General features: G+C 51.6%; 1 protein-coding gene across 1 annotated transcript; it reads right to left on the bottom strand.

Moving 5' to 3' along the window:
• On the bottom strand, positions 1-27,492 carry PTPA (protein phosphatase 2 phosphatase activator). Its single transcript, XM_041406487.1, has 10 exons — positions 27,343-27,492; positions 25,107-25,207; positions 23,123-23,209; positions 18,144-18,269; positions 17,290-17,407; positions 15,730-15,829; positions 14,738-14,862; positions 14,155-14,255; positions 9,570-9,677; positions 1-4,606 (listed from the first exon to the last, which is right to left on the bottom strand). The coding sequence occupies exons 1-10, from the start codon at positions 27,365-27,367 to the stop codon at positions 4,532-4,534; spliced, it is 966 nt and encodes a 321-aa protein (XP_041262421.1). The 5' UTR covers positions 27,368-27,492; the 3' UTR covers positions 1-4,531.
• Between the last annotated feature and the right edge of the window lie 7 nt (positions 27,493-27,499).

The following is a 27,499-nucleotide window of genomic DNA, read 5'->3' as shown; positions in this document are numbered from 1 at the left end:
GGATTTTGATGTCATTTATTTTCTGTGTTACAGTTGCAACTGGGAACATGGGGAGGGACTCGTTCCAATTTTAGCGACAACTGCATTAATGCCCTGCACAGAGCCAGCCCATGTAGACATTCCCAAGCCCAGGCTTTTTATAGCAAGCAGAAGCAACCACTCCACCCCCTGAAAGGCCTTTTCCAACCTCCAAAACCTGCTCACAGCCTTGTGCTCCTCAGAACAAGCCTATCTCCAAGCTGATGAAGCCCATCACAGTTCAGCCCTCGCTGAATCTGATGTGGAGACAGCCCTTTTTCAATTTGGCTCATCCTAGTCTGAAGTTTGGCACAATTTTAGAAGACCCTGTGTGTCCCCAGGATGTTCAAGGAGTTTTCTCCAATGTCAATGGCAAGAGTGCTCATCCACCAAAGGGGAAGCAAAGCTAAACGATGAAGATATCTCCTCTTGGATATTGGAGCATGAAATTACCTCCAAAAGCTCTGCTAAATTCTACCTCAGAGCCAGGGGAGTCCTTGTTGAAGCAGCAAGAAGATTCTTTGAGCTTCTCAAGTGTACAAGGTTTCCACCAGTACGCTGGCAGCGGGAGAGTTCAGGTAACTTTAGCAGTTATCATTAACAACCAGTTTCACCTCTTCCAACCCATTTCTGCCTCCTTCCCTCTCTCAAGAAGCCAGTAGAGTTGCAAGAACACAGTGCAGAGTGCAGGGCTCTTGTGTGGTTCAGCAGCAGGTCCTTGGGGTACAAAGTGCACCTTCATCTTGGCAAGTGCCCACTCAGATTTTGCAGGTCCTGCTGTGGGGGCAGCTTTGTTTATCCACTCGCAGGATCCCAGCACGGCACGGTGGAACTGAGCCACACACCAGGGACAAGTTAATACAGCAACAATGACATCAAGTAGTTCTATTTTTTATTCTGTTACTTCTATCTCCACATGAGGCTGCTTCTCTCAACTCTTACTTCATCACTGGCTGCCGTAAGCGATCATTTATAAAGGAGGGCTGTGAAGGAAGAGACAGGGCAAGGCTGCAGCGACTCAGGAAACGCACCCCGTGCAAAGGCAACAGCTGTTAAAGAGCAATATGAACTGGCCCACGTATGGCAACGCCAAAGATCCAGCTCTGAAAACTGAATTTTTAAAAAAATAGCTTGGTCAGTGGCTGAGGGGGAAGATGGCCAGAAACCCACGCTAGGTCTGCTTCCCCTTCACTGCGCGTCATGTTCACTGAGGGACACGCTCAAGACAAATTCAAGTGCCTTCAAAGACAACATTTGTGATCCAAGATGACATTTCTGCTCCCCGTCCACCCCTCCACACCGCTGCTGCTTTTAGCAACACGCGCTCACAGTTGGCCTGTGTTGATGGAGAATGTAACCCAGAGACAAGAAAAGGAGCATTTGCTAAGCACAGCTACACTACCTCCAACCATTTGAGAGAAGGTCTAGGTTTAATTTAATCCAGGTCTATTATAAGTCCAACAAAGCTGCTGAACTACACTGATGCTGGAAGTCCTGAGTCAGCTCCTACAGCAGGACAGGAAAAACATCTGAAGGAAAAGGTTCCAGTTCTCACCCTGCCTTAGAAACAAGGCTCAAACATCCTTTGGTTATAAGAGTCTCTGATCTTCAAGAGGTTTGCTGGCCTGGGATCAGGCTTTGCACATCGCCTACCTGCCAAATGCTAGATGAGATGGGGGGTGGACATAGCAAAAAAGTTAATAAATAAACCACACAATACAACAGAAAGACATCTTGGAAGGACACAAAGACAGATCAGATGTACTTGATCATGCAGTTAAATCAAGAATCAATTTTAGTGCAAGCACAAGGTCAACCACCAACATGGCAAGTGCACCAACAGGGCCCTTCCCTGTGCCGAAGGCTCCGGCCATTGGCTTCGCTGGCTCTGCTCCCAAAGCAGGAGCAAACCCAGTCTGAGAGAGACCAACACAGTCACCAGTGCAAAACACAGAAACTTTAATTAAACCTACAACACGGGGTGAGGTGGGAAGTGCTGCTTGGGACACGGAGCAGCCCTGGGTGCTGCCACGCGTGTGGGCAGAGGAGCTGAGCCCTGGGATGTCACTGGGAGCAGGAGGGAGGCAAAGCAAGTGGCAGCCACGTGACAGGGGCACATCCCAAGCGGGCTGAGAAGACTCAAATGAGAATTAGCTGCTTGACATCCCAAAATCCCCAGCAGGACAGATGTGCAGACTCGGGCAAACAACAAACACAAAGCTGTGCGTGAGCCTCCTCCCACCGCCTCCGCAGGTCCCAAGCCCAGGGACACTGTCCCAGGGAGCAGTGCTGCAGCTGCAGGGGAAGGAAGCACCTCTCCACCCTTTTTTGGTGCTGTCTTCCACATTTCTGGTGCTGTCTTCCACATTTCTGGAGTCCCTCCCATGTATCAATGTCAAAATTTCCACCCATCCTTTTGAATGGAAGTCTCATTTCCACAGGACGACCTGTAGAGATGTTTTGCTGACCCTCAGGGAGATAAAGAAAACCAGGGGCTTTTGCTCAGCCATTGCTGGCCAGATGCTGCACAGTCATTTAAAGTATGGGGACACCTGCCAAAAGATACAGCAACGTGAGGGGACACAGGTGGAGACACTGTGAGTCTCTGCTCACGCACAGGCTGCTCCACTGAAGATGGACTCATCAAGTCCCAGCAAGCACACAGATCTCCAGCAACATTCCTGGAGTGGATCCATTTGAAAAGCAAAGACAAAACACATCCCATTTAGGAGTAAAGCAAGACTTAACCCCAGTCTTCCATTTTCATTTAAAATACAAGTTTATAGAGTTGTTCCAGGCAGGTCAAAAGCTCCTTGTCCCCCACCCCCTGCCCAGGGCCAAGCCAGGAGCAGACAGGACAGCAACAGTGCCAAAAAGTTCTGCTTCAGCTCTGTGAACATTTCACCACCTCTTGACTTAGACTATTTTCTTACTCTCCTTCCCCTGAGTGCCTGCAATAACCTTTACAAGAGGGAGTGAGTAGGTTAAAAAAAAATGAAAAAACAATTTAAAAAAGAAAAAATCACAACCATGTTTCCTCCTCCCACCCCAGCAGTAAAGCAGTGCAGCAGCAAAAGCTCAGCAGCCTGGCTGGGGGCAGCCCCTTCATGGTCTGCAGGAATGCCAGAGGAAGGATTCCTGCTGGTCCTGACCCCCAGCAAACACCAACCAGTCCAGTCCTCTGTCCCTGCCACACCCAGCCTGGAACCCCAAGAAACATCCCCACTGCAGCTGCAAAGCTGTGCACCAGACAGCTCACCTCAAAAACAGCACCAGCCCCTTCTGCCCTCCAGTGATGCTGCTGGTGTGATCCAGATCACCTGTCTTCAACACAGTGCTGCTGGTGGCACTGCAAGTGTGGTTCCCCTGCCTGAGCTCCAGCACAGCAACATCAGCAGGGAAGGACAAAGGAAAATAGCTTTCTCCAGGTATAACCTGCTGACCTGGGCTACTTATACTTTTTGATTCCAGCACGAGTATATGAATGCATGAGAAGCTGCATGCTGTCCCCTCATGCTGCCTGTGCTCCAGGGATGTCCCCCTCGAAGAGCTGAGGATCGTGCTGCTTTGTGGGGAAATCCCTTTGCTATGGGGTGTCACTACAATTTATGACCAAGCAGGAGCAACCACAGTCACCTCGTGCCACTGAGGCCAGCCCAGCCCCAGAGCAGCAAAGCACGGGGATTGCAGAGGGCAGGTTGGACCCAGTTATGGATGTGTGTGAATTTGTGTCAGGGTTTGTGCCAGTCATGAGGGGGCCTGAGCAGTGTCTTTGCATAGCTGTTCCCGAAGAGCTGGGTCCCTCCAGGGACTTTATCTCCAGCTCCAGAGCCAGCTCAGACGCCTGCAACCCAGAAGTTTCCCAGCTTCACCCAAGAGAAGAGGTGCTAGTGAGAAAGGAAGGCCCAGGAAACCTTGCAGAAGAGGTGGAGGGCACTCTCCTTGCCCAGAAAAAGGGAGAGACGGTACCCTGGGCTTCCACAACCTACAGACACTCCCTACAACTCCCTCTTCCCAGTTCAGACCTCCAGTGCAGGCAGAGCTGGCTGATCCAGACACGCACAGGCTCACACCTCACCCCGCGCACTGGTTTCCCAAAGCAAACAGCAACAGGAAACTCCAATGAAATTCAAAAGAGAAATTGCAGTTACTGCTGCCCAACACATACACACGTGCCTTCCTCCCCTCCACACCCCTTTCTCTTGGGAAGCGAAGCAGAGGGCCTTTCCAGCAGGGCAGCCCCTGCTCAAACCCATCCCCATTCCCGGCAGGGAGGCGGCACAGCGGAGCAGCGTGGCCCCGGCTCGGCCGCTGGCCAGACGTCCCAGGGTGAGGATGTGCAGGAGGAGCTGCTCCAGGTCCCATCTCCTGTGCCAGGCCAGCGAGTGCTTTGGATCTGTGGTTGCCGATGAGGATGTGCAGGAATGGATGGGCTGGGTGGTGAGGAGGGGTGAGGGGAGGAGGAAGAGCGCCGTGCTGTGCCTCCGCTGCCTTGGCTCCTCCTGCGCTCTCCTTAAGATGTCACAGGTTGGATGGGGAGCAGGCTGCCGAACTTAAAGTGCTGGATCACAGGAAACTTCTCCAGGCACTGCAGGAGGAGAGATAAAGCGAGGTGAATTCAGGAGACATTTCCACCTTACACACACAGCCTGAGCCACATCCTGCCCGCAGGGTCAGGGTTCGGGGCCACTCAGCTCAGACAAAGGCAGAGGATCAGCCCCATGTTTGCCCCCCCACATTCCAATCAGACTTCGCAGGCCAGGAGCATTTCATAACCTCATCCCCTTCCCTTCAGCCAGAGTCTTTTTCTTACTGAAATTCAGTATAGGGAGGCCTGGAGCAGAAGCAGCATGTCTATGTCAGCAGCCTTCTCCCTCACCACTCTCCTTGCCCGAGCTGATGTCTTTGAAGAGCTTCACCCTACAAACACTGAGAATCCCCTGGGCAGAGAGACTCTCCCCTCCAGGCCAGTGCCAACACTCTGGGTTTGAGGCACCATTCTGCAGCTGCAAGGCACTGCCCAAACTGCATTCCAGACTCTCAGGTCTTTGATGGACAAGCACCAGTGATTTTGCAGCCATAGTTTAAGATACGATCCTATTTCTAACAACCCCTCACCCCTGGGAGGTTAGCAATTCCCACCTCCCACTGAAGAGTAATGGATCACAGGTCAGTCACATAGATCCACTACAAAGCAGAGTAGCTCAGAGCTGCTTCCTGCAGCTACACCGGGCTCTGTGTAGGGCGAGTGGGGCTGCAAAGGCACAGCCCCTTCCACTCACCAGCCAACAGCAGGAAGGTCATGGACTGTGGTCAATAACGTCAGAGTTTGCCAGCACTTGCCTGGCAGAGCCACTCAGAGCTCTTGTTTTTGAGTCACTGCAGACTCAGACTGCCCAAACATCATGGAGGGCACAGAGCAGGCTCCACTCCATCACACAGAGCTCAACAGTCTGTGTTCACCAGCCATGATGTGTTTACAGCTCTCCATAGGAAGGAGTCTTGTGCTCTCCATGGGGCCAAACTGGACTTGCTGCAGCAGGGAAGACTCTGGGGCTGGAGAGGAAGCTGTGTGCTGCAGACAGCTCTCACCCCAAGGCAGGATTCGAGCACAGGCACTCTGCCCTTGTGCTGTCATCATGGACAAGCAAGATTAGTGCCCAGAAGCCCAGGCCTACAGTAATCCCTTCGGAGCCAGAGGTCAGGCAACTGGCTCCAAGCACCAGCACACTGGAGCCAAACAAGTTTAGAGGTGGTGAAAGTACAGCATGGCTGCATCCACTCCTGGGGAATAAGAGCCAGACAGAAAACCACAAATCTCCATGGCAGGGCACCAAGAAGTAAGTCCTGCGAGCATCAGGGCATGTCACCTTCAAAGCTTCCTAATGCTCAGAGCTGCTGCTGTCTCTCCACACAGCCACTTAGACAAACTCTCAGAGGAAACAGGGCTGGGTAACATGGGCATGAGTGGAGAGCAGAGAGAAAAGAACACTGGAGATGCTGACAGCTTGAAATGTCAGCCCAATTAGCTCCAAGGAGTCCCATGGAAGACCAGACTGGTTTGAGCTCCAGATGGAGAGACTTTACCACCAGTGGGAAGAAGGGGTATCCATTCCATGTAACACACCACCAGCTCAAGAGGAGACAAGCAGAGAAATTTCTCCTCCTCTATTCAGAAGGACTAGCACAAGTTTACTGAATTATCAGCTGTACTGAGCAACAGGGCCTTCCTTGCATCAGCTGTGGATGAAACTGAACCCAATACTAGCCCAATTTCAGGCTTATTTCTTCTTGCCACCATCTTGATCCCACTGAAGGTCTGCTTGGGACTCTACTCTACTGGGGAGTAGAGTAATGCATCAAGTCCAACCTTTAAAGATGGAACTGGGACTAGATTAGTTACAATGGAAAGTATTTCCTGACTGACTGCAGAGAAGGAAAGGTCAGGAGACTCAAAAGCAGGCTCAGGGGAAAAACATCAAGGCTGCAGCTTTAACCACACTCTATTCTGTCAACTTCTTCACTTGCCTTTGATGGAGAGAATAAGAAAAGCCCATGGACTTTCAAGCAAACACGTCTTCACCCATTATATTATAAATAGACACATTTGGGATTTCATAAACACACAGAGTTGAAGACACATTGTCTTCAGTCTACTGCTCATCTGCCCTGGAGTGCCTGGATCCAGAGCACAGCTCCTGGACACACAGACACACCTGAGCTTTCTGTCAGCTGTTTAAAGCCATCCCATAGAGGAGACAGAGAAGAGATAAAGCCTTTGAAGTGCTTTTTAGATGAACTAGGTCTGGGGGCTGCCCCACTCCCACCAAGTGGGATTTCTCCTGGTCTGTTTCCAGCAAGTGACCCCCTCCTCTGCTGCTGCCCCCACTCAGTCCCAGTCCTGGTCAGTGCTCCTCAGCCACCCCAGGCATGTTACAGAGCTGGAGCCTCCAGCTGAGTGTCTGATTTCACCTGATCTAATTGCAATGGGTGATCAGAGGGGCAGGGAGAAGGGAGGGGAAGACAAATAAAACCTGAAATCTTGCTCTCACTTTGCCAGTTAGACAAAGCAACACCACAACCCCAAACCTTCCCTCTCTTTGCCATCACACGCCCCAGGCTCTGCCACAGAAGCTGCCTGCCTTGAGCTGGACAAAGACCCATGCCAGTACTTGAGGGGTGCTGCTGACTTCTCTTCTGCTAATGCTGGCAGTGGCTAATTGCAGAGACAGCACTGGTGAAGGCTACACAGAGAGCAGAAATACACCAGGAGCCAGCAGAAAAGAGACAAGGTCTCCAGCAGTGACTTTGTACCTGGCTGAGACACCCAGATGGATTCAGTTTGCAAAGGATGAAGGTTAAGTGACTCCTAACCTTGTGTCATTCCCAGAAAATCAGTCTAAGAGATCCTCCAGTTGCAAATGTTGGTGTAACCTGCAGGGCCAGGCACACCATAACTGAAAGCTCTGCCCAGCCATACTGCCATGTCCACATCTACACCCCTATCACCTCCCAAGCCAGGCAGGAACTGGCTGAGCCAGCATCAGGGTAGAGAACTTCCCAGAACAGATTACATCTAAAGATATATATCTATTGTACAGAACCCTTAGGACCCCTGAGCAGGAGCAACCCCTCTCCTCTGCCTATCCAGGTGAACACAACTTCCATGCCATGGCAAGAGAGAACATTGCACAAGGATCATGTTTTTAGGATTAGTCCTTTAAGACCTACAAATATTACCTGAGGAAAAAAACTAAATTTAAAGTTCTTTGGTTGACTCAATGTTTTTTACACTTTAGCCTAAATTAGTACCATTTACCCTTCTAAGCAGTTTTTGCATTCTCCCCTTGACACAGCTACATCTCAGCTATTTCTAGAAACCCATCCATACTGGATCCAGCATTTTCACACATAAAGTAATCTGCTAATCAAAACAGACTAAGGCCTTCAGAAAAGACCATGTCTTGGGTGCACATAGAAGAGCCAAATCTAGAGAATCCCCAAGCTGTGCTCTCTCCAGCCAGGGGACAGGGATATCTGCCAGCACACACTGGCCCCAAGTCATCAGCAAATGTGTGCACTGCACTGTGGGCTCATCACTGCCAAGCTCCTCCAGCCAGGTACAGGTGGGAGCAACCACAGCACAGGGCATGTGGGGTACCAGGCAGGAGCAGCTGAACATCCTGGGGAATGTGGGATGCCAGGGGAGCACCCAGCTTGTAAAGGAACTGATCCAAAAGAAAGGAAGGACCGTGGCAAGGCTGTTGAGGCAGCAGCAGACCACACTGAAGCTCTAGGTCTTAGGATACTCATGTTTCACTTTAAAGGCACTCACAGCGCTGTGGTCTTCCCTTCAGACCCCTCAGCTCTCACAGCTTAGCCTCCAGCTCAGGGTTTTCCAGCAGGCAGTGTCTCCAGCCCTTGTGACAGAGCTGCAGCCCAGGGACAGCCCCCTCTCCAAGGAGCAGCCCGGGGCACCCCTCCCAGGAGCAGCCAGGCGAGGGGGTCGGCCCCCAGCCCCACTTCTCCTCTTTGGAGGCTGGGAGGAAAGCTGAGCTGGGGGCGGAAGGAGCCAGCGGGCCTGGGAGTGACACCTCACAGATTAGAGAGGTATGTGGCCTGGAACCTAAACACAGGATGTGCAGTGCAGAGGAAGGGCTGGGGGAGGGAGCGGCCGTTCGGCACAGTTAACCCCTTTGTGCGCTGGGCCTGAGCAGAGCTGTGTGTCCCAGCAACGGGAGCTTCTCCCAGCTCCCAACAGGAACATGGCTGACACCAGCAGCACTGCTGGGTGTGGGATTAATTCTTTCAGGCACCACCAGTCCACGCCCCCCAGTGCCAGCAAGGAAGGAGTTCCTCCATCCCTGCTCCTCCAGCACTTTAGTGCAGCCAACACCGTCCTGCAGAGCCAACACCGTTCCCTCTGGAGGTTCCTGTCCTGCTTCCTCAAGCCCAGGGTTAGCTTGAGCAGGAAGGAAGATAAGGGAGAGCCAAAACTGCCCAGTTCTCCAGGTCAGGGTTCACCAGGAAAGCCTGGGGCAATGCCAGCAGAGCTGGTGGGTGGAGGGTGGCCAAACCAAAGAGGTGGCTGTGGTCTCACTGGGCTGGCATATGGCATGGATAGGGCTTGTAGAAAGGGTAAATCAGTAGGAAGCATTCAGCCTGCTCTGGGGCTCTTGAAACATGGGATGGTAATTTAAAATAAGTCTGCTCTAGCTGGTAAAATAGTGGTGGACCAGAACAACAAGCAGGTCAAGACACTAGCCCTAATCTGGAGATCTGCACTTGCACTATGGTAAGACAAGACATGGCAAAAGTCACGTTTGCAAGGAATGGCCACTTTGGGATTGGTTTTGGGGCAAACACGAGGCAGGAGCTTCCTTCAAGCCAGCAGCACCTGAATGGCCAAGGGCTCCCAAGCCACAGCCAGCAAGGAGTAACAAATGGCTGTGATGGGGTCTCCACACCTGGAGCAGCACAAGAGCTGACCCAGGGTGCTGTGAGAGAGCAGGTGAGTGGCCGAGCAGCCTCCCCCTGCCCACAGCACTCACCTCTGCCTTGTACATGCGGATGAGGCCCTGGTTGACCTTGGACCAGGAGGGCACGGCGCTGATGTTCCAGAGCTGGTTGGAGTGCTCGGCAAAGGGGCCTGTCTTCATCTGAAAGAGACCCAAGCACAGGGCTGAGGGAGCTGGGCCAGCCAGGAAGCTCGTGCACCAGCAGTGACTCATGCTCACGCTCTCTCCAAGCAAACATTCCCACCAAGCCCAGTGACCCACGCACCAGCCACCTCACTGCGTCTTCCCTCCCTCCCTCCGTGCTCCCTCCCGCTGTGGCCACATCACATGAAGCCGTGGCAATCCAGCTCCCCTCCTTCCCTGATAAAATTAAGCCTTTTCCTGCCACGCTTTCCTAATCAGACCTCCTTCTGCACACCTCCCTTTTAATGACTGTATTAAAAAAGCCCCAATAAGTCTCGTTCTTCCCCCCAGTAGAGTTTGGCTCAACGCTGTTCCTATTCTACCCAGAAACCTCCCAGTGCAGCACTGCTGGGCTTTCCAAGAAAATGACTCATTCCCCATTCAGATCAACAAGCAGCAGCAGCAGCAGCCATTGCTGCCTTCCCTGAATACAGAGGGCAGTGCAGGTTGGCAGCAGCTCTGCGTCCACAGCCCACTCCACACCTGCCTCTCGCTGAGCAGGGCCCTAGGGGAAGCAGGAGCAGAGGGGACATGCTCTCCAAACTAGCTCCAGAGCCACGAGCTGCTGGCTTGCAGCAGATGCTTTACATTTTTTTTCTTTTTTTTTTTTTTTCCTCCACTGTTTCTCTTCCCAGGGTGAGTGGTTTGGAGGAGGGAGGGCAGGAGCGAAGCTGCAATCAGGGGCAATTGCATGTAGATTCCCTGGGTGGTTGTCTCTCCTTCTCCTCCATGAACAAAAACAGACCCTCAGGGAGAAAAAGAAATACAACGCAGCCACTCTGACTGAGCGAAGTTCCCATGACATCAGAAACCACAAGGCCGAAGCTCACGCTAAAGAGGAGCGTGGGGAGAGAGGAATCTCTTGGACTCTCATTCCCGACCTGGGGCTCAAACAACTAACCCCTTCCCTCTGTGCACGCACAAGCCTGGAGAGAGGGTGGGAAAAGCACCTCCAAAACAACCTCTCTGCTCACTAAAAAAGCAAGCAGGGCCAATCAGTGTGCTTTGGGAAAATGCTGCTGCCTTTCTGCAATGCCTGTGTGACACCAGCCTGCAGCAGAGAAAGAAAGAAAGAAAGAGAGGGAGAGGGTGGGAGGACCCAAAAACCTCACTGTTTGGAGGGTGATGTGCTTCAAACCCGCTGGCCTTGGGGCTGGAGCAGCAGGGGAAGCGGGTCTGCAGCTCTGCTTGGTGCCGGGAGAGCGCGGGTGCATCTCCACTTCCCCTCGGAGGTTCCTGAGAGCTGGGGGATGACAGATGAGCCACTCCCTGTCCCCTCCGCCACACACTTCCCTCGTGGGCACGAGATGAAACGTGCACACGCACAAAGCACGGCGCTCCCCGGCAGCGCCGGCGCGTTACCCAGTGCCAGGATTTGGCACCCAAAGCAGCGGCTGCCAGGGAGCTCTGCGCCAGGCGGCTCCAGCAGAGCCTCCCCTCCCCACACAGGAGGTTTGGCTGCCTGAGTTTTGATGCCAAACCTTCCTTCCCCCGGTGTCACTGCCCTTCACAGGGGCACAGCTGCCATCAGCCACCACCACCGCGCCCTTCTCCCTTTCCCAAGTCAGAGAGCGCGAAGGAGGCAGGCACAGCTGGCCAGTCCCACGCTCATGCCTGGCACGGCCACCACTGTGGCCCTCCTCACCCAGATGCCCAGCAAGGGATGGCTTGGCTATGGCTTCAAGCTGGGGCGGGAAAAATAAGAGGGATGAGAAGGGCAACAAAAAAAAAATCATCTCCTTCCAGCCACAAAGGGCGAAGAGGGAGAGCTGGGGGGGGGAGAGCGAGAGGCGGCGAGCGCGCTGCAGTCCCGCAGTGACCCCAGGGGAACGGAGTGAGTCAGAGCAGCCATATTGAGCAGGAAATTACTCACAGACGTGGCGTTCCTGCCTCTCGGTTCCCAAGAGAATCGGCCTTTTGTAAATGGTTCCTCTGTCAGTGCAGGGGGGAGGGGGACGGCTGAGGCCGTGCTTTCCTGTCAGCTCCTTCCCTTCCAGCAGAAACCCGAGCCCTCCCTTCCCAAATTTAGAAGCCAGATTGAAGCTGAAATTCCTGCTGCCTGCCCTGAGCTCTCGAAGGAGCATCTGGGCAAGTGCACTGATCCCCCACAACAGCTGGGGTGTACCCAGCTCCCCTCCTCTGCACACCCACAGGCAGCCCTACATCACTGTCCTCTACAGCCCCTGTGTGGCAGGCACCACAGGGATGCTCCTAAACCCTCCTCATCCTCACACTTTCAGGTACCACACACACCCCTCTGGCAGGCAAAGGCAGCAGCAGGGGAACAATTCGAGTCCCAGCCAGCTTTGCAAACCTCACCCTGTTCCAGAACCATGTGTTCACGTCCAAACCCACCCTGCAGATTTCCCAACATCAGGTCAGCTCATGCAAAATTCAGTGCTGTGCCTGGGCGCTCCTCTAAGGAGGATGCCGTGGGGGGTTTAGCCTGGACATCATCTTGCTGCTGCTTTAAAAGTCTTGAGGTTTAAATACACGCCTGGCAAACACCACAACAGCATATATTCATATTCCTGAAACATCACCTGGGAGCTGAGAACAGTATCTGCTCAAGAGAATATTCTCTCAGTTGACAGAAAACAACCTTCCTCAGTTGTAGTCTGAAACAAAACCTGCTCTCATGTTGGCAAGACCCACTATGGGAACTGCTGTGGTGTTTGTTACATGTTTAACACCTTTAAAGGAGAGCTGTTTCCAGATGACAAGCTCAGAAGAAAATAATATCGTTCATTTATTAAAGTCTTTAATCCCTTCTACCTTTTTTCCCTGCTATTTTGTTTTGTTGTTGATTTTGGAGAGAAAGGATTTGGAGGGCACTGAGGCTGCCTCGCCCCCCCTAGTGGCAGTCACGGCCTTCCCGGGCGCTTGGGAGAGAAAAACCCAAGTTTTAAAAAGAAAATCTTTATAAAAATGAAGCAGTAACCCGCACGGAGATGCACTGAATACACCATGGATTTGGTAATGCCGGTTGCTGCCGTCCCTTTCAGCTCGCGGCAGGAGGGCCGAGAGGGCTCCTTGCCACCAGGTGGCACTGGGGATCTCGGAAGAAACACTGAATTCCATGATTCACAACAAATGTGCGGGAAAGGAGCTCAAATCACTTATTTGAAAAGCCTACTAAAAAGCTGACTTTCTGCAGGCAGAAGCAGAGTGACCTGAAGCAGCAGGATTGTGCTGGGTATTTTAAACTTCCCCTGTCAACTGGGCGCTGCAGAATCTTCTACACACGTTTCAAGAGATGTATGTTTTTTAACAGGTCAGTGCACTGTCTGCATATCACACAGGCCTAACTAAAATAAATCTTTGACCATCTTGGCTCCTGATTTCCTGTCCTCATCTTGATCTCTTCCACCAGCACCTCTTTATTACCCATGCTATGATTTATCTTGGCATTAAGGGTTAAACCCTGTGAGGTGCTGAGTACCAACAAACCCTACCAGATTTAGCAGGACTTGACACAGCATCTCCTGGGGCTTGGGCCAAAGGCTCCTATAAAGATTTCCTACATGAAAGGCTAAGTTCATAGTCTGTAACCTCCCTTCCCATCTAATCACTAAATTAGAGAGGCAAGGAAGGGGGAAAGTGAACAGAACAAAAGGGAAGAACTGCACTCTGTCCTTCAAAATTAATCCCATCAACTTCCTCCTGCCAGAGACAAGAAATCCCTCACCACAACAGAGCGGGTAGCTCTTGCTCTCCCTGTCCAGACTGTGCAGTGAAGGAACTGGGAAAAACACAGCCAAATCCTCCACTGATGCTGCAGGCAGCAAGCCATGAGCTCCCTCACTGAGAAACAGCCCAGGGCTGCCAACAAGCTGAGGATCACCCTCCCCTCTCCAAAGGGCCCTGCAGTGCCTGAGCAGAGAGAGTCCTGAGAGAGAGCCAGCTGGGGGAATCTCAGCACCACCTCTGCTCTAGGTCAGCTGCAAATAAGGTGCATTTAATGGGCAACTCTTTTAGTAGAATCTGGAGGAGACAGAGAAGCACAGAGGTTTGGGAACCTGCCCTAAGCAAGGGGAGGCCCAGGGCTGCCAGGCAGCACCCAAGGGCTGCAGGGAAGGGAGGTTGTCTTGGCAAGCCCAGTCATTTTGCAGCTCCTACTTCATCTTCCGAGTTTATCTACAGGAACCAGTCTTTTCCATCCAAGCTCCCACTGACTGATCCAAAGTTATTTGTTTGCACTTGTTACAGCTCCCTTCAACTAGAATCCACAGCCCATCCAGCTTAATTACACTTTCTTCTCAACATCCCTGTCTCAGCTCATTCAAGGAGAACACCTCTGCCATGCAACAATGGTTCATCTGCACAGTTCCATGAGAGCAAACAAACAGGCAAAGGAGGAAGAAAAAAACACTGCCAGAGCCAAGTATCTAATGTCAAGAGAACATCCCTGTGGGACAAACCTTCCATTCCTCACCTCTGTAATGAAGAGGATACACTCCAGGAACATGAAATCCTTATGGTTTTCATTTACCACCTTCTCATCAACAAAGTGCCGAGGCTCCAGACTCGGATGGTCTGAAAAGAGTAAGAGACAACAGGAAGTAACCTGTATGGCAATCCCCTCCTGAGAGCAAGTTCAACCAGGTGGTGTGCTGCCCCTCACCCAGAAACAACCCTCCCACCAGAGCTCTTCAAAAGGCAGCACAGAGTTGCTCCCCTCTATCTCATCTCCCACTCCAGTGCCTCTGCAGGGACAAAACTCCACAGAGCAGAAATTGAATTTTTTAGCACCAAAACCAAGATTGGCCTTTTAAAAAGCTTCATTGCAGTCACTGCAATACAGAAGTACTACACAAGGAAGCTTTCCATCTCCCAACCAGCTTTACTTGGAAAGCTGAGGTAAAAAAAAAAAAAATCCAAGCCCCAAACTCTTCTGCTGTATTATACACAATCTGATGTATTTAAATTTAAAAGTCAGCCCCAAGTCCCTTCATCTTTACAACCTAGACAAATGGGGCAGAGGGTAACCCAGGACACAAGAAGATTTTTATTAGTACCTATCAGCTGGGAACTGCCCCATATGAAAGGCAGGAATTGGAAGTCATCCAAGCCCCACACGCCCTGGCTGCCAGCAGGTTCCATCCTGTAGGTTTTCTGCAGTTTTCGCATCACTTCCAGGTACCTGAGACCAAAGAGAACAGGAAAGGTTAAGGCAAGGCTTCTCCTGTCTTTGACTTTTGTGAGGACAAGAAAAACCAGTTGGGGAAAGGACACAATTTATCACTGGTAAGCAGGACCCCCCACATACAGCACAGTTCACAGAATACATATATTCAGCTCTTTTGCCATAGAAAGCAGCCTGATGGTACCTAACACCAAATGCACAGAGAAATCCAGTGGCAGGGGTTTGTTTTATCTGCAAAGTCTTATGATTGTGCACATCCTTCCTCATCCCCACCATTATTTGAAAACATTGACACTTCACATCCCTTCACCAACTTCCAAAAGAGCACAGAGTTTTCTACCTTACAGCAATCACTACTTCCACTTTTCAGGTGGAAAATTAAAGCTGGAAGTACTATAGAAGGAAATTGTTCCCATGCCACCAAACAGTGATACAGCTGGGATTTCATCTCTGGACTCCAAACACCCATTCCACCAGTTTCATCACTATCAGCTCTACCTCCTGGGCTGGAAATACATCTAGAGGAGCAGTGGAGGCATGCCAGTTGCATATTTTTTTTTTATTTTTGAAGCCTGAGGAGATGTTAGATCCTCTGATCAGATACTCCTGTCTATCACAAAGCACAGCCTCACCCACAGTGTTCAGTAACTTGTGCTCCACTAAAGTAACTTTCCAGAAGGACACTGCCTCTGAAGACAAGGGGCCATCAACTCTTTTTGAGATAGTTATAATGGGTCAGTGTACAGTCCATTAAAATGTACATCTGCTCCTAATTTTGTCTAAAATTGTCTTCAGCTTTCCCATTCTACCCTTCCCCCCCCAAAACAGCCCAATACTTCAGCCCTTCTCCTCCCATTACCTCACCTGTTAAACACTTTGAAGACAATGGCCATCTGGTCATCCACTCTGAGCACACCGATTTTGCAGAGGCAGCAGAGAAAGGCTGCAAATGCAGCTTCGTGCCCTGGAGTTAAAAGACATGAAGAGACATGACACAGGTGTCTCTGGCCCCCAGGACAACCTTTCTGTGGGCACCACAACAGCTCTTCAGCAATCACAGCAGTCACAGTCCCCTCTCAATCCTGTTGTCACTGTTAATGCCATGAGCTGACAATATTTCATCCCCCTGCAGCACCCACCCAAATTATACCTTCTAGACATTCTTAAGGTGATCATTAACTTAGAGAGAAGAAGTTCTTAAGGGAAAATAGCTCCAACTGGGCATGCTGGGAGCAAGGCAGGGACTTTCCCAGGAGCTTGGCACAGCAAGGGAAGTGGAGCACTGCAGAGTCATCTGCTTGGGGGATGCAAGAGAACCTCACATCTGCAAGCAAACAGATTTCCTCCTGCTACAAAAATATCTCCATGTTGGAAGGATGCTGATCCCACAACACTGCCAGGAACAGTTTGTCCCAGAAGGTACTGGGATCTCAGGCTAAGCCTCTGCAGCTTGGCCCTCCAACAGCAAGAAAAAGAAACAACCAGCAAACCCAGAAATGTCTTTTAGTGGGAAGGACCACGGAAGAAGGGAGAGTACAAGATCAGCAGTTCCACACTATAGACAGGTACAGCTCCCAGTGTAGGAACAAAATGCACCCATAATCTGGACACTGTGAGCCAGGACATGGGTCCCTGGCCTGGGACACAGGGATGGAAGGAGAGGTTGAATTTCCTTCTCTGAGCTGACCAAACCCCATCCAGCCTTTCCAAGGACAACATCTCCCCCTGGTGCCAGTGAGCCGCAGCCAGCACTGCACAGCCTCCAATCCTTCAGCCTTTACCCACAGCCTCCTCTTCCTCTCCCTGCCCAAGTGTCCAAAGCCATGTTTCCTTCCACTCATCCTGCTCTCCTGCCTTCTGGGGAGGACACAGCTATTCTCCAGAGGAGCAAAGCATGCAGAAAATTTTGTATTTAGTTCTTACTGAAGCCTTTGTGGCTACTTCACCTGCAGTTCAGTATCTACTCAGGTGCTTCTAACTTCAGATTTCAAAGCCCCTCTGTAAGCAGTGATTCCCTTCTAGGGACCATCAGACCATGACAATGTTCCTCTAGAGACACTTCCTACCGAACATGAACAAGGTTCTCACTCTAGTTCTGATTCAAGCCAGTGTATTTTATCCCTTTAAACTGTCTGCTGCAGGACTGCTGCATGCAGTGAAGCATGTCCTACAGCTCAACCCAGAACAGCTTGGTTCCCATCTCCTTGGATGAGATGTGAAAGGGTGTCACAGCTCTAGCACAGCTCCCAGCTCTCAGTCACAGCCCACACAGGGCAGCGGGGTGAGGGGGCCCTAAAAAGAAGGTGTTCATTTCAAGCTTGCCCTAAAAATAGTGGTAATGATATATTTGAATAAATACAGCACCCAACTCCAAAGGTCCCTTCCTGACAAACCCAGCCCTGGCCAGTGTGCAAGCCCAGGTACCTGTGCCATAGTCAATGCGGGTGGAGTTCCCCACGGATTCCTTCAGGTACACAGCCACTTCTGGGGCAGCATCAGCCAAATGCTTGGGAATCACTGCTGACACCAACTTTTCTGCCTCCTGAAAGACACAAGACTCCCCTGGGTGAGCACAGATCTGTCACAGTCCCCAGGGACAAGGCGCCCTGTGCTCAGATGCTGTCACAGCGTGAGGGCTGCAATGGTGCTCTGCAATGCCTGGAGGTAGCATGAGAGAGGAGCAAATTCTCCTGTTAGAGAAGTTATCTCTAGAGATGGAACAAGTCAAAGAGAGCTTGTCCTGAGACCCATTCAGGCCACACACATCCTGTAGGACAGAAAAGCCTCATCACCCAAGTACACTGAACCAGTTACCCACTGAGCCATCTCCAGGACAAAAGCATCACTAGAGCAGCTGCAAGGCCACTGCTGCTGGGACTGGGGCTGTGCCACCTCCAGAGCTTGGTGCAGGGCAAGTGCTCTGAGCTGAAGGAATTCAAGCAGTTTTCCCTGATCTTTCTCTCATTTTGTGACACAGTGGGCAGCTACAAAGCAAAGGAATTCCTTGGGCTTGGACAGACCATGTGACTCATCCAGAACTTGGAAACCCAGCCAAGAGCATTTCCATGGCCCATATGCTCTCACAAGAGGAAAAGATAGCACCAAGTCTACGGTAAGTGATGTGTATCAAGGGGTGGATCCTTCAAGGCTTATCTGAGCAATTCCTCTGTGAGCTGCTTGGCTGCCACACAGTGACAGAGCCATTCTCCCACCCCTGCTGGGCACGCTGCCCTTCTGTGGGAGCTGCAGGTAACACTACACAGCACAGACATGCTCACCTGGTCTAGCTTGGCGTACCAGGTCCTGAAGGCTTTGTTCCCAAAGCGAGAAGGTTGATCCACTGGTGGGGTTTCATCGATCCATCTGTCGAGGGTGTTCAGCAGAGCCACCAGCTTTTCAATGGGCTACAGAGAGCAAGAGGGTGAGGGGTCGCAGGGACATAAAACAGAGCAGGCCCTCAGTCTCTGACATCTCTCCCATTGATGGGAGTCATTAAAGCCCACACCATTTTTCCCAAGAGATGCATGTGGAAATGGGCTGCGCCAATCCTCCTCAAAATGCAGAGGGGACAGAAAAACCATTTTTCCCTGCAGGAGAGTAGTCCAGTACAAAGCCCAGCCTGAGGCTGACTCCTCAGTCACCCACACAGTCTTCCATGAGCTGTAACAGCACTGTGCTACAAAATCTCTTGGAGAAGAGCTGCAGAACAGTCCTCACAGGACTGAGAGGCAGGGAAGGGACCTTCCACACAATAACTCAGGCTCAACAGCTTAGGGTCCTGCACTCCCTGTAGGATAAAGAACAGCACATATACAGTGCTATGCATCCTCACCACTGGCTGACGATGTGATTTAAAGGCCCTTCTCAAGGCTCTAATAATTGTCCTGAAGTGTCTCTTAGGAGTGAGGATTAGCAGTTGATGCTGTTAAACCACAACGCATTTGTACAGCAAGTCAACCTTTTCAGCATGATTCCTGTTGCTTCAAACTCCTACCAGCCAGACCACCAGGCAGCTCCAGCCCAGGGACACCCACTGCATGCGGCAAAATAAAACCTATCCAGGGCAAGAGGCAGCCTGGTTAGGCCAGTGCTCTCATCAGAGCAGGAATGAGAAACTCTCAGAGAAATGTCTCAATTCAAACACAAAGCTGATGGGAAGACAGCAACAACAGCAAGACCACAGCCGTGTTTCTCACACCCAGTGCTGGAAGTGACGGACCCATGTGGAAGGAAAAGAGGTGCAGGAGATGGCACAGCACAATGTCTCCAGCTGTGCTGTCAGACCAGAGCTGGCCAATGCACACCCCACCTCCCTGCACGGCCCAAATGGCTGGAGAACAGCTACACCCCCCCATACCAAGAGGCAACACCACAGGCAGCACTTTTAGCAGCTCCAGACAGTTTCAGGAGGCTCTGCTGACAACTGGTCAAGCCTGCCAGAGGCTCTGGGATTCTCCCTGCCTGACTCCAAGCAGCTGGAGAGCCATCAGCCGCCACAGCAGCTGGCCAGGCCCCGGGCAATGTAGGCTCCTCTGTCTCGAGAGGGGATTCCTCCTTCAAGGGGACAAAGAGGACAGCAGAAGCAGCGGCTGGTTTGACTTTGCTGGAGGCATCGACCGTGTGAAGCTGGCTGGTCTCCTGGGTTGTGGTTCAATTCTTCACGCTGCTGTCAGGAGGACAAGGAAACAGCAGAGCCCAGCAAGTTTCCAGCCCTTGAAGTGCCACTCAGAAGGGGTGGGCAGAGGCAGGCATGGCAGAGCTGTGCTGCCACTGAACCAGCTGCAGGTCACTCTTGGGGGAAGGGTCTCATGGCAGACACAGCCTTCCACAGACAGTGACTCCTGAGGTGCCACCCCAAGGACATGGAGGGATCAGCCAGTGAGAACAAGCAGGAGAGGGATCCTCCCACCCCAGGACCTCGACATTTGGCCACTGAGCCAGACCAGAGATGAGACAAGACCTGAGCACACTGAGAATACAAAAAAAGGGACGAGACAGCCTAAAGCTCTAGGTGACCCTGAAGGCACAGACCAGTGCCCCAGATACATGTGGACCAAAGCAGCACAGCCCCCTCCGCAGCAGCTCCCTGCTCCCGAAACACTGTAGGAATCAAACACGTTCCCATTGCACTGGGCCATGTTTGGACTCAGCCCTACTCCTTCCTGGCTATTGCATTCCCCTCCAATTAAGCAACAGCATCCCCAGCACTGGGTTGCATTAAATAATTAAATCGTGCTGGTGATTTATCCGCCGGCACCAGCAGCTCATTATGAGCAGCCACCGTATTTCAAACCCTCTCCACGAGCACTCGGTGCTGCCTGGATAAATGGCTGGCATGGACCAGCTCCTTCCCTGGGGAGCAGAGAGCCCAACCTCCCCTTCCCCACTCGCTGGCTTTAAAGGGATTAAAAGCCCAGCCCCACTGAACACGGGAGAGCAGGACCCAGCTGCTGGCTCAGCCACATCAATAAATAATTAAAGAGCTGTGGCTCATTTTGGGCTCAAGGCCCTTTGAAAAGGGGGTAACTAAAAGAAGCAGCTTCCCATTGTCCAGCAGAGGAAGCCTGTACATCCAGGGCTGACCCCTGGGGGGGAGAAAGCAGCTTATGGGAACACAGCCATCAGCACCACTGCAGCCTGTTTTGCCTGGCTGGGTTTTTAAGCTCTATTTTTGCTTTACCTTTCCAGTGATCAAAGCAAGGGCAGCCTCCCCCCTGCTCTCCTTGCTCTTCTCGTTGTGCTGATTTTGCATCTCCTTGACCCTGAGTCTGCCACCGGTCCCAAAGGCAAACCACAGGGCTTCCTACAGAGCACAGACCTGTCAGCAGCTCTCAAGAGCAGGGGCCAGGCAGACAGAGGTGCTGAGGAGGCATCACGGCAGCGAAAGCTGCCCGTGGCGACCAACTCTCCCCCTCTGGGCTCCTCAGGCCCTGTCAGAATGGGGAGCTGCTAAAATCAGAGCATTTGCTGCTTCCCCTACTTCCTTCCTGGAAGCAGAGCAAGCCACAAGACCGACCAGTTTCCCCCAGTGCATTGGGCTGTTTGACGGGAAGGTTGCTCCTTGCATGGCAAAAATTAACCTCGCCCTCCTCACTGCACTGCACCTCTGATCCAAGCCACTGCTCCAGGCTGCAGCCCCAGCAAGTTGCTGATAGATCCCCACGTGGAAAACACTCCCTCCAGGAGGGGAAGGCAGGTCACAGCCTATCACTCACACAACCTTGTGCCAGACACAGTGTCTGTGCCAGAGTCTGCTATCAGTGCCTGTCAGATGCCTGCAGCAAACCCTGGACAGCTCCACACAATGTGTCAGTAGGAGCAGAGCAAGCTCAGCAAGTCTCCAAGGGGGCTCAGCCCCCACAGGATCCAGCAGAAAGGTTGGTACCAACACACACTCTTTGGAAACCACTAAGCTGCCTCTTTCAAAGCAGAGCAGACCATACTTCCAGTTTTTATTCCATGGCAAAGCAATACCAGTAAGTCACAGAGTGGATATGCATTCAGCAGGAAGGATTTCAGGAGGTCATTTGCCAAAGAAAGGTGTCCCTGGCATTTGATCAGGGAGGAAGATGGGATGGCACAAAAGCACATCGGTAGCAGGTACAGCAAAAGAGAAGAAAGCTGAGCAGAGATGCAAGAAGAGGCCACGAGGGGCTGAGCCTTTAAAAGCACAGATAAGCAGTTTGATCTACAAAGGAGCCTGTGTGAACAAGCAACCTCATCAACAAGACAACCCTGGGGATGCTCCAGCTGTGCCTCAAGTCACAGGCTTCTGCTCTCCTCAGCATACGGGAATGAGATTTGTTCCCTGCCACTTCCCAAGCAGGTGGGATTGAGTCTCATGTTACTTGGACTGTGGATGGAAAACATTCACTCCAAGAGGGCTCTTCTGCAGACACAGCCCTGGTACAGCTTTTCTTGACAGCTCAAAGGGCTTGTGAAGAGGGTTGGGTTTCCCCCCCACCTCTTTGTTTTGTTCATTTTTAATGCTTTCTTTCCCTAGAAGTGCTCTGTGAATGGTTGGGAACAAGCGAGATCATGACAAAGACAAAACTCAAAGGTGAAATGCAAACAGCAGAAAGCAAGAGCAGCATTTGACAGCAGTTTCTACTTAATTGAAGGAACAAAAGAGGGACACAAAGCCTGTTAGGGAGAGACTCATTATCCCTGATCCCCTCCATGAACTACAGGGGAGTTTCTCATTCACACACTGGCTCCTAGAAGGGAAGGCTGGACACAACACAGTACTTCAAACATGAAGACTGGATTAAACACCATCAGCTGCCTTCCCACAGCAGAAGGAAGCTAAAAACACAGGGCCCAGTCTGCTGCCTATTTTGCCCAGATCTTTAAACATCACTCTCAGCTTTCTTGCACAGCCTTGATCAGTAAAAATGTATCCAAGAATCTCCTCATTGCACACAGACCAAGGGAGGGGGATTCAGTGTGCAACAAGGAAGCCAAGCTGGTGACCAATGTGTGCTCCGTGGATTGGCAGCACCCAGAGAGCCCTCAGGGCAGCAGAGACACCACTGAGGGTGCCTGCCCTTTCCCTCTGGCTCCACCATGACCTGAGAAGGTGAACAGCCATTAAAATTGGTTCTGGCAGCAGGCAGGGACAAGTGACAGCCACTTTCATGCAAAGGGAAAACCAGGTGCTTTCTGCTTAACACCTTGGAAGGGGCAATCCTGCCCCACGGGTTAAACCTCCCAGCCCAGCATCCCTGTGAGCTCTGCAGGCCCCAGGACTTTCAGCAGGACCCTGGGCAAGGCAGGTGCAGCCGGTGACACACCTCGAGGTCACAGCTGTCCAACCACAGCTGGCACAACCTGGCTACAGCCTGGGCTGAGGAGATGGGTGCAATTAACACAGTCTGAGCAATGAGAAGGGACAGGGAGAGAAGTGGTTTGCCCATGGATTTTCCTACAGAAAAACCACTTGGGGAACAGGAATGGGACAGACATGCCAGCCTTTTGCCTGCAACCAGGGGGGAATATCACATCTTCAAAGCATCACTTCTGCTTCTGCCCACTTGCTCAATTTCCCATACACCAAGCACATCCAGTGTCTCTGCATCCTGAGGGGAGGATGGCACCCTGATATTTGCATTCCCAACCATAGCCCAACACACAATCTCCCTTGCTCCCAGATGAATTACTAATTCATTCCTCACCCAGAAAATACTCACTGTAGAGGCAAAAAAAAAAAAAAAAAGGCAGGAAAGAAGTAACAAGGGGATCCAAACTCTTGTCCTACCTCTGAAACTTTGTATTCACATGTCAGCTTCTTGCCCCTGACACCTTCGTTCAGAGTGAGGATGAAGCCCATGTAGTCTGCATACGCCTGTGAAAACACCAAGAGGGAAGAGCTTTAGGGAGAGCCCAGGGTGTGCCAGAGCACCAAACACAGCACAGGAGCATCCTGCATCCCAAGGGAACCTCTCCCAACACACAACACTGCTTCCTTGGAGACACCCAGGGCTGCAGGGCTTGCTGTGAAATTGCTGCTCTTTTTGGCAGCCCCAGAAGCAGTAGGCAGGTGGCGATTGCATTGCTGTGAAAATTACAGAAAGGAGAATCCTAAAAATGCTCACACTGACCCCAAAATCATTCCCTCACCTCCCATCAGGTCAAATTCAAACTCCTCTAGTTCTGCAGAGTCTCAGCTGTGCCCAGGCATCGTGCTCTGCACTGCTCCTCCCAGACCTGTGCTGTTACCTTCCCTTTCTCCCTTGGACTCTGCCCCTGTGCTCACAAAAGGGAAGTGGGAGACAGCCCAGGCTCCTCACTCCTTCTCTCTTTAGATTTGCTGCTTTGGAATCATCATCTCCAGTGCAGCTCCACAGCAGCACACTGCCACTTCTCCCTCCCTGTCTCAAAATCCTGACCAGGATCAAGTCCTTAAACACAGGAGACTGAAACTGGAAGCTGCACCCAGAGGTTTGCTTGACACCTGGCTATAACCTCAGTTTCTCTCAAGACATCTCTCATCAGTCATCAAGCAAGAATTTGCCTCTAAGAGGTGGGACAAGTCTGGGCCAACACCCCAATCCCTCAAAGGCAGAACCTGCTTGTTCCACCAGCTCCGAGCTTTAGGGAGAGCCCAGGGTGTGCCAGAGCACCAAACACAGCACAGGAGCATCCTGCATCCCAAGGGAACCTCTCCCAACACACAACACTGCTTCCTTGGAGACACCCAGGGCTGCAGGGCTTGCTGTGAAATTGCTGCTCTTTTTGGCAGCCCCAGAAGCAGTAGGCAGGTGGCGATTGCATTGCTGTGAAAATTACAGAAAGGAGAATCCTAAAAATGCTCACACTGACCCCAAAATCATTCCCTCACCTCCCATCAGGTCAAATTCAAACTCCTCTAGTTCTGCAGAGTCTCAGCTGTGCCCAGGCATCGTGCTCTGCACTGCTCCTCCCAGACCTGTGCTGTTACCTTCCCTTTCTCCCTTGGACTCTGCCCCTGTGCTCACAAAAGGGAAGTGGGAGACAGCCCAGGCTCCTCACTCCTTCTCTCTTTAGATTTGCTGCTTTGGAATCATCATCTCCAGTGCAGCTCCACAGCAGCACACTGCCACTTCTCCCTCCCTGTCTCAAAATCCTGACCAGGATCAAGTCCTTAAACACAGGAGACTGAAACTGGAAGCTGCACCCAGAGGTTTGCTTGACACCTGGCTATAACCTCAGTTTCTCTCAAGACATCTCTCATCAGTCATCAAGCAAGAATTTGCCTCTAAGAGGTGGGACAAGTCTGGGCCAACACCCCAATCCCTCAAAGGCAGAACCTGCTTGTTCCACCAGCAGGAACAGGCTTGTTACACAGGCTGTAAACAAAAATTATCCAGGAAATTGAAGGGCTCAGCTCTAGAGCCCGTTCCAGAACAGCACAGTGGGAAGAAACCAACCCAGGCTAGTGCTACCAGGACCAGGCAGCAGAATCATGTCTAAGGTGAGCTCAAACAGGGCTGGGTAAATCCAGTTTGGTTATAAAGTACAGGCCAGGCAGGATGAAACAGTCACCAGCTTCTCATCCAGCTTGTTGGGAGGAAGAAGTAACCATTACTGCCAAGTAATTTTCCTACAAACAAGCACCAACTCTTTTTCTTTAAAACACAAATTCAATTATTTCCCATTCTCTGCCCAAGCCTCCTTTACTTCCTGGCTGTTCCCAGGCCAGACCTGGCTGCCACCAAAAGATCAGCAGCATTTCCCAGTATTCCCTGTCCCCAGAGCCATACCTGAGATCGCTTCCACTTGGCCATGTCAGAAACCACATTTATCTCCTTTTTGGGGACCACGAAACATTGCTGGACAGGAGGAGCCACCTCCTCAGAGGTGCCTGGGAGATGCAAAAAAAGAGATAAAACAGAGGCACTGAGGAAGGAGAAATCCTCTATTTTTCTTACTCAGAAATGAGTTTTATTTCTCAGGAGATACAAAGCACACAAATCCATCCCAGCTGAGCTGTAATCTCACCAAGTCCTCCTCACCAACATCCTCCTAACGACACTGCAAGCCTTCAGACAAAAGCATTATGTCTGTTTTCATTGTTAAAGATGCATTTCCCCTTCAGACAGAGACTAGTGCAGGAGATAACAAAAGCAACATCCAGCCAGTTTAATTATTTCTGTCTAGTGCAGCCAAGCCTCAGGTCATGCAGCCAAGCTCAAGCTGAAGCACTGAGCTCTCCTACAAACTAACTCTGCCTTGTTTTAAAGTGTTAAGCCTGACCTTCATTCCTCTAGAAAGGATAATTCCTGCATGGACAAGCTGGAGCAGTGCAATAAAGGCAGCCCAGAGCCACAGCCCTGGTCCAGGCAGCACCAGGACTTGGGGAATGATGGGACACAACCTCTTCCAGGTGGAAGCTGTGAAGATCATTTAATTTCAAAGCCCTCTCAGAGCTAAGATGCAATATTCAAAGCAAACACCAGGACTTGGGGAATGATGGGACACAACCTCTTCCAGGTGGAAGCTGTGAAGATCATTTAATTTCAAAGCCCTCTCAGAGCCTAAGATGCTCTATTTAAATATTTAAAGTAAATGTGAGTTGCTAATGAATTAGAGGGGATCTTTTCCCCAGCATCTGAACCCAGGGCCCAACTTGCAGAACCAGAAAAGTTCCAGGAGATTGAAAGTAATTTGTATTATGCTCCTATAAGTACAGCTTTTAATAGCAGAGACAGTGCAGAGAGCACTGTCAAGGAACCTGGGCACTAATGTCAACTTATTAATTCTGTCAGAGTCACTCAGTTCACCTTTTTAAACCCAGAAAATCTGCAGGCACTTATGCAGCACCAGCTGCCCTGACACACTCCAGCCACTGCTGTCCTCAACCCAGCCAATTCAGGCACCACCAAACTCCAACTCCTTAAAATATCATCAGCTGCATTTACACAGAAAACAACATCCAGAAGCATCAGCAGCCTTTTCCACAATTCTCTCTAGCAGGCAGATCAGATTAAAAGGGATCCAAAGTCCCAGGAACCACACAGAGTCCGCTGTAGATTTGTCATACAACCTTTGACAGTCATTTGACTTCTCTGCCTTTCACATTGCCCATGCACAGAATAAATTCAGCCTCATCTCCTGCCCTGAATGTTGCAATGTTCAGTTCATTCCTGCAGAAGTCACAGCAAAACTTCCAGGTATGGGGATGAGAGGGACAACATGTGATGAGTTTAAATTAAAGACACGTGTGTCTCTCTTCTGAAAATTCAGCACACAATTCACAGTGACTCACACCACAGCAGTGGAGCTCTGCTTTTAAGAGTTTATAACATGAAAACCTCCCAGGCAGTGAAGTGAAAAGGCAAACACTGATGTGTCCATCAGTACAGGTGACACATAAATGCCAGGGCAGAGCCCTGATCTGGTGTTTGCCATTCACAGAACTCCTTTCCTCTCTCTGTGTTTGTTTCTCAGCCATCACCGCTTCTGATCCACACTTTGTGCAATTCCTCTTGGTGAGGAGACCAGGAACAGTCAAGGAAGGAAAGAGTGAGGGCTGCAGGGGTTACAGTATTCTGGGATGAGCACACAGGAGTCCAAGCCCACTGGTATGATGGAGCGCGGCGGGTCAGCTTTATGAGGAGAAGCAGCTCGGACAGAGGAGGCACCGTCAGGCTCGTGTCACGGCGTGAGGAGGGGAAGTCAAAGGCTCCTCCACACGAGAGCCAGGCACAAAACCGGGCTGGGGGCCACAGGGATCCCCGATCCAGAGGCTCAGTCCCGACCACCGACCTCGCCCTGGGCTGGTGCGAACACTCGGGGCCCCAGGTCCTTCACACCCTCAGCAAATCGCCCCCTTCCTCCCTCTCTCTGGGCCGGGCGTTGCTGCCACCGCGCCCCGCAACCCGGGCCCGGCGCCCTCGGCCCAGCACCCCCGGAGCGTGGGGCCCTGTACCGGCGCTCCCCGGCCCCGAGCGCAGCCCACCGCCCGGTGGTTCCCAGAGCCCCCCGGCCGCTCCTCACCTGTCCGCCGCTCGCTCTCTGCCATCTTCCCGCAGCCCGGCCCGGCCGCCCCTCACCTCCCACCTCCGCGCACGCCGAAGCCGCCGGCGGCCATCTTTGAGTAGGGCACGCCGCCCGGCCCTGTCGTTCCCGGGGCTGTCACACCGCGGAGCGGCCC

Source organism: Onychostruthus taczanowskii, unplaced genomic scaffold, assembly GCF_017590055.1.
Source record: "Onychostruthus taczanowskii isolate IOZ18803 unplaced genomic scaffold, ASM1759005v1 scaffold25, whole genome shotgun sequence".
In the NCBI taxonomy this organism is placed as follows: Eukaryota; Metazoa; Chordata; class Aves; order Passeriformes; family Passeridae; genus Onychostruthus; species Onychostruthus taczanowskii.
The sequence above is the reverse complement of the archived record's forward strand: the minus strand, read 5'-3'. Positions and strand labels throughout refer to the sequence as shown.